General features: G+C 39.6%; 1 protein-coding gene across 1 annotated transcript; it reads right to left on the reverse strand.

The window, feature by feature from the left end:
• Positions 1 to 834: 834 nt before the first annotated feature.
• LOC122435228 (heat shock transcription factor, Y-linked-like) lies at positions 835 to 6,140 on the reverse strand. The gene is made up of 2 exons (XM_043459247.1): positions 5,628 to 6,140; positions 835 to 1,521 (listed from the first exon to the last, which is right to left on the reverse strand). Exons 1-2 carry the CDS (start codon positions 6,138 to 6,140, stop codon positions 835 to 837), a joined length of 1,200 nt encoding a protein of 399 aa, XP_043315182.1.
• Between the last annotated feature and the right edge of the window lie 1,523 nt (positions 6,141 to 7,663).

Raw genomic sequence — 7,663 nt, forward strand, 5'->3', positions numbered from 1 at the left:
ATGCTGAGGTGTTGCAATCATCACAAGGAATTTATTCTGTCTCTGTGGGAACAGATAAGCAACATCTAAATATGCATTAGGAAATATAGGGTGGAATCTTGGTGGGAGGAAATAAAGGCATGCCTTAAGGAGAGCAGAGCAAAAATGACCCTATATAATACATTGTATTAAAAGGTAAAATACCTATCTTGTAAAGTACCAATCTTGTGCTGACCATGGGCCAATCATTGACTATGTCATGTTATCTTTGGTATCCCAGTGATAGTATGATGGCAATCATGATTTTGGATATGCTGCAACATCTATATTTTCATGTATGAAGTGAATTTCTATAATGAGGACAATCTGTCTAACCTCTTAAGACTCTATCCAGTAACTCATAGAATATGATGTAACTGAGAATGCTCTAAGGTATGGACTGTGTATTTGCATTTTTAAATTTTATTTGTATCCCTTCCTTATCCCATACCATCATAATCTAGACACCCATTCATTTCAGCAGGGATGATTTCAGAAATCACTTTTACATTCTTTACCTCTTTTCCCTTTGTTCTCATTTTCTTGCTTACAAACAATTGATTAGCTGTCATTTACCTAGGATGCATAAAGAATGTTTCCTTGAACTAAAGAGTTTATAAAACAACATATCAATATAGCCAGACATTGAAATAAGGCCTCATTTTACTCGTTTCAAAATAGAAAATGAAACTATGAAGATGAACATGTAACTTTATTGTTCAAATATGAGAACTGTAGGAATTTGTTGACATCGCCCACCATAAATTTTAATCTTTTTTATGCTGCATAATCTGACACATATTTGATAGATCAGTTTTAATTAGGATGGTTTTCATATAATGAAGATTCTTGATGAGTTGACCTTGAAAGAGAGGAGGCAGATGTATCACGGATCCTTGGCACTGGGGACCATGAGTTGCCCCTCTGTTGCAGGTTAGGAAAAGGACTGTCATGGGCTGACATATCATTGTACCTAACTGGAAATTTAGAAGGCTCCACCATCAGTCCAAAATAACTGCTCTGTAATGGAAATACGATGTGGTTTGGAGAAGCAGAAGTAATTGTAGTAGCAAAGTTCTCAATGCAGCCATTTGCTTGAGTGTAGCTGCTATGTGAGTGCCAATTTAAAATGCTCAACTGATTTAAAACAGCAGGTTGATCTATCACAATCTGTTCTGTTTGTCTAACTAATATTGATGATGGGGAAGGAAAATCACACGGAGATAGGGCACTTCTATTAGCGACTGTCTGCCTGGTATAAGGCTTTTGTATGAAAGGCACACTTAAACTTGTCGAGGCTGAAAATGCACTCTCCCCGCTAGTTTCAGGAAGAAAATTAGAGTTACGATCATGTATGTAGCCCCGTGCTTTAACATGCTTCTTCTTGTAATCTCGAACTAATGAAGATATTGGAGAGACATTTTTAATCCCAACTCTTCTTTTCAGTCTTAGTAAAAGTTGGGGATAGCCTCTTTTGAAATTTGGATTATGATAGATCTGTATCTAAAATCAAAGGAGAAAATTATTTAGTTTCTTTATAAACCAAGGTAAAACTGACAAGCAAAACTAAACTATAAGCATTTACTCTTTTAATGATACAAATGAAATAGCATCAAATAAAATACCTCCATTAGTAGTTTTAACATCTTACATGTTAGAGAGAGGCGTTCTGAAGATGGCAGAAGAATAAGATGGGGAGACCACTTTCTCCCCCACAAATTCTTTGAAAGAACATTTGAAAGCTGAGCAAATTCCACAAAACAACTTCTGAATGCTGGCAGAAGACATCAAGCCCCCAGAATGGCAGCCCATTGTCTTTGAAAGGAGGTAGGACAAAATATAAAAGATAAAAAGAGACACAAAAGACGTAGGGATGGAGATCTGTCCCAGGAAGGGAGTCTTAAAAGAGGAGAAGTTTCCAAACATTAGGAAACACTCTCACCAGTAGGTCTGTGGAGAGTGTTGGAATCTCAGAGGGCTACATAACTAGGAGAAAAATAAATAAATAAATAAAACCCACAGATGACATGCCTAAAGGCAACTCCCAGTGCTCGCATCTGCCACCAGCAAGTGTGGGCTGAACAGGGAGGTGCAGGCTTCATTGCTTAGGGTAAGGACAGGGCCTGAACTCCCTAAGGCAATCTGAGGGAACTAACATCAGATAGCAACCACAACTGTGGGATAGCCAGAGAGAGAGAGAGAGAGTCAGAGAGAACTATCCCATGAAAGCCCTAACCTAAGGCACGGCGGGGCCCACACACAGAACAAAGGACTGAGCAAATACCAGAGGAGAGCTAGCCGGCTGCAGACCATCCCATCACCCCTGGAGACGGGGAGGCAAGCAGGGGCAGTTAGAGCCGGAAAGGGGCAATATCAGGCCCGGGGAGGCATCCTCTACCAAACTGCAAGCAGGCACCCAGTTGCTAACCAAGACTTCTTGGGATTCTGGATGGTTGACATCCGCCGGGAGGGTCACAGCCAGAGATCAGCTCCCAAGAAGAGACGCACGGCACACCTGAGACAGGCACGTCCGCTGCCACCCAGGAAACCAAGTGGCTGGGACCGGGGAGGTGATAAGATACACTCCCCACCTGGGGAGACTACTACAAGCACCTGGTCGCCTGAGCTGCTGGGACCTGGGAAGGGCACAAAACACAGGCCCAACCGAGTCCACGCCTTTGTGGAGTACCCGAGAACCTTACCTGAGCGGCTTAGACCTGGCAAGTGCACGCAACCCAGGGCCCGCTTCAGACAGTGCACTAGCAGAAGCAACATAGATCCTGAGAAGTATAAACTGGGAAAGTGCACGCACCCTGAGCTGGGGCAAACCCAGTGCGGCCGAGTCTTCGAGCATTTCCCATGCCAGTGATATTTCTTTAGAGTGTTCCTCCCTCCTCACAGCACGACTGAACAAGTGAGCCTAAATAGTGACCACTTTTGCCCCCTTGTGTCAGGGTGGAAATTAGACACTGAAGACACCAGCAAATAGAAGAAACTAAAATAAACAGAGGGAACCGCTCTGGAAGTGACAGGTGCAACAGATTAAAACCCTGTAGTTAGCACCGACTACATTGGAAAGGGCCTACTGATCTTGAGAAGTATAAGTCAGATCAAGGAGCTATCTGAAACTGAACTGACCCCACACTGCCTGCAACAGCTCCAGAGAAATTCCTAGATATATTTTTACTTTTATTATTTTTAAGTTATTAAAGTCCTCTATTACTCCTTTAATTTTCATTTTTATAACCTACTATTACCTTGCAAAAAAGACCCTATTTTTAAAGCAAACTTCATATATATATATTTTTTTATAATTTTTGTGACATTGTTTTTTTTTTTTTGTTTAATATTGCATCTTTGAGAGTCTAACCTCTACTCTAGATTTTTAATCTTTGCTTTTTGGTATTTATTATCAATTTTGTACCTTTAAGAACCCAATCTTCAGTACCCATTTTAACTTGGGAGTGTGGTTACAGCCTTGATTGTGCTCTTCCCCTTTTGACTCTCCTTTTTCTCCACCAGGTCGCCTCTATCTCCTCCCTCCCCCTTCTCATCTCTACCTAACTATGTGAATCTTTTTGTGTGTTCCAGGCTGTGGAGAACACTTAGGGAACTGATTACTGGCCGGATTTGTCTCTCTCCTTTTGGCTCCCCCTTTTCTCTTCCTGGTCACCTCTGTCTCCTTCCTCCCTCTTCTCTTTGCTGTATAACTGTGAACCTCTCTGAGGTGCCCAGACTGTGGAGAGTACATAGAGAATTGATTACTGGATAGCTTTCTCTCTCCCCTTTTGAGTCCCCCTCTTCTTCTCCTGGTCACCTCTATCTCCCTCTTCCCTTCTCCATGTCACTCTGTGAACCTCTCTGGGTGCCCCTCACTGTGGAGAAGCTCTTCATCATTAACCTAGATGTTTTATCATCAGTGCTGTATAGTTGGAGAAGTCTTGAGGCTACTGTAAGAATAAAACTGAAAACCAGAGGGAAGAGGCATAAGTCCAAAACCTGAGAACACCAAAGAACTCCTGACTCCAGGGAACATAAATCGATAAAAGCTCATCCAAAAGCCTCCATACCTACACTGAAACCAAGCACCACCCAAGAGCCAACAAGTTCCAGAGCGAGACATACCAGCAACGCAGGAACATCGCCCTGAGCTTCAATATATAGACTGCCCAAAGTCACACCAAACCCATAGACATCTCAAAATTCACTGCTGGACACTTCATTGCACTCCAGAGAGAAGAAATCCAGCTCCACCCATTAGAACACCAACACAAGCCTCCCTAACCAGGAAACCTTGACAAGCCCACCTGGCCAAACCCACCCACAGTGAGAAACAGCCACAATAAAGAGGAACCATAAAGTGCCAGAATACAGAAAGGCCACCCCAAACATAGCAATCTAAACAAGACGAAAAGGCAGAGAAATAATCAGCAGGTAAAGGAACATGATAAATGCCCAACAAACCAAACAAAAGAAGAGGAGACAGGGAGTCTACCTGATAAAGAATTCAATTCAGAATACTGATAGTAAAAATGATCCAAAATCTTGAAAACAAAACGGAGTTACAGATAAACAGCCTGGAGACAAGGATTGAGAAGATGCAAGAAATGTTTAACACGGACCTAGAAGACATAAGAAAGAGTCAATCAATAATGAATAATGCAATAAATGATATCAAAAACACTCTGGAGGGCACCAACAGTAGAATAATGGAGGCAGAAAATAGGATAAGTGAGGTAAAAGATAGAACTGTAGAAATAAATGAAGCAGAGAGGAAAAAGACAAAAAGAATTAAAAGAAATAAAATCAACCTCAGAGGCCTCTGAAACAATGTTAAACACCCCAACATTTGAATCATAGGACTACCAGAAGAAGAAGACAAAAATAAAGGCCATGAGAAAATACTTGAGGAGATAATAGTTGAAAACTTCCCTAAAATGGGGAAGGAAATAGCCACCCAAGTCCAAGAAACCCAGAAAGTCCCAAATATGATAAACCCAAGGCAAACACCCCAAGACACATATTAAGCAAATTAACGAAGATCAAACAGAAATAGAAATATTAAAAGCAGCAAGGGAAAAACAACAAATAAGAGACAAGGAGATTCCCATAAGGATAGCAGCTGATCTTTCAATATAACCTCTTCAGGCCAGAAGGGAATGGCAGGGCATACTTAAAGTGATGGAAGAGAAAAATTTACAACCCAGATTATTATATCCAGTAAGGATCTCATTCAAATATGAAGGAGAAATCAAAAGCATAGGCACTATAAAAAAATACCTTACATGTTAGAAGCAATTATGATCCTCAAGTAAAAATATGTTGTAAACATGTACAGTAAATACCAAGTAAAAATATATTGTAAACATATATAGTAAATCCCACTTTAATTAGCTTCAGGACTTGTATCTGGTTTCAAGTTGCTAGTAATGTTTGTTAAATATCAAATATTTTAACCTCTAGCTGTTCTCAACTTCAAAAAATAAAACTTTTCAACAGTTTGTTATCTCAATTTTAAATTCAGTTTTAGCTACATATGTGAACATGTTTTCTAGGTCAAATGATTTAATCTTACATATTGCCAATAATAAGTGAAAAGTTTGGAATACCTTGCTCAAAACAGAGACATTGTTTTCTTCTTCCAGAAAGTCAGCTAGTGAAGCAGATCTTTGAAAAGTTTGTTGCTTTTTTCTAAACCCATAAAGGTTAAGCTGTCGAACTAAACTTTTCATGCTATCAGTTTCAAATATTCTGAAAGGGGCCTTTCTTTCTAAGACTTCTTTCTTAAAGACTTCTTCATTGATCACTATAGAAGTGCCACTCTCATCCCACCAAATAGATTTAAACTGATCACTTTCAACTATCTTCCAAAGTTTTTGAGGAAAATTGAGTGAAAGAAAATTGTTCAATCCATCTGTTTCAGAGACAGAAAATGTGTAACGTGGCATTTTTATCACAACTTCCTCAAACAAAGCCTGAAAAGCTGCTTCTTCGATCATAGATCTCAAAACTGAGTCCTCAGTAAGTGTGTAATCACACAAAGGAGATCTAATGGAGGTTTCTGAACCAGTTGATTCGTCTTTAGGAGGCACATCTTGAATTTCTGAAGAAATATGTGCCATCTCAAAGAAATCTTTCTTCAGATACTTTTCTCATTTGTCTGATTTTACACACTGCAACTTCAAATGCTGCCTGGCTGGCCTACAGAGATGAATTCTCTAGACCATCACAGTGGTTCTCAAAGTCAAAAAGCTGTGACATCACAAAGTCACTGGTCTCCTGGCAATTGAAGGGTAACTGTGACATCACAAAGTCACTGGTCTCCTAGCAATTGAAGGGTAATGTTCAATCAGTGTCTACTTCTGTATCAACTTAAATACAGGCTGCTTACATAAATAGTAACTAAAAATATGAAACCTGCAAAATCTCATTCCTAAAGAATTTTTACACAGAAAAATCACATCAACAAATCTACTTGGTTCCTGAAAAAAAAGCGATTTATCACCCTTCTATACACACATCCTTATTATTCAGTACTGTTACCAAACCATACTTGGGTCTGCTCGCTTCTGTGCAATAAAGTCAATCAACTGACTGTGTGTTGCAGTGAAAGCAAGCGTAGTGTTTATTGTAGGACCAAGCAAGGCGTCCTAGCAGCTGGTGATTAAAAGACCCACACTCCCCAAATGCTTTCAGGGATGGCCTCTTACTGAGGATATTAGGAGACAACATCATTGACCAGCTAGTTCCATCTACTCTGTGGCCTATGTACTTAAATTTCAGTCTGGTTGGGGCTTTAGCATCTCTAAAACTGCTCACAGGATATTGCTCAGAATATTATCTATGGCCCTTGAGGAGGAAATAAAGATCCTTGACTTTGCTTAATGGCTAAATCCTTATTATTTTATATTGCTTGATTATTTTCTTTTGTTTCTGCCTTTTCTAACTTCTCTGATTAAAATTACTCTTGGAACATGAGCAGATCTACAATCCCCTATGTCTCTCTCTCTTTTTTCATACTTTTCAACCTAAAGAAGAGACTGCTCAGAATAAGAAAGGAAATAAAGTGTTGGACTTAAAGGTTGATCATAAATGTGACAGAAAATCTCAGTTGCAGGTTCGATTTCTGTTTCAGGTTCCCCAGCTCTTGGAGTGTTTGAGTCAACAACATTGATTATTTCCTGTTTAAATGAAGCTTGGAGTTGGAAATAATCCTGAGATCGAAGCTTGGTATCAATATTTTCTGTTATGCAAACAGTATCTGTCTATTTTTGTCATTAAACCTGGACAAACATTTGAAAATTGGTAGATATTCATTAAAAGGAAAGAGGGGAGTGATATAAAAAGTCCTCATATTTTAGATGCGGCCAAGAAAACACATTTTGAAGTATTTCCACTTTACATATATTCAATAACAAAGTAGGCTTTTGAATCATTCTACTTTTGGGTTTTAATTTTTTCCATTGTTGTTATACCTAGCCATTGTACTATTTTTTATACTCACACACATACACACACACACACACACTGTGTGTGTGTGTGTGTGTGTGTGTGTGTGTGTGTGTGTGTGTGTGTGTGTGTGTGTGTGTGTGTGTGTGTGTGTGTGTGTGTGTGTGTGTGTGTGTGTGTGTGTGTGTGTGTGTGT

Source organism: Cervus canadensis, chromosome X, assembly GCF_019320065.1.
Source record: "Cervus canadensis isolate Bull #8, Minnesota chromosome X, ASM1932006v1, whole genome shotgun sequence".
NCBI classification, from domain to species: Eukaryota; Metazoa; Chordata; class Mammalia; order Artiodactyla; family Cervidae; genus Cervus; species Cervus canadensis.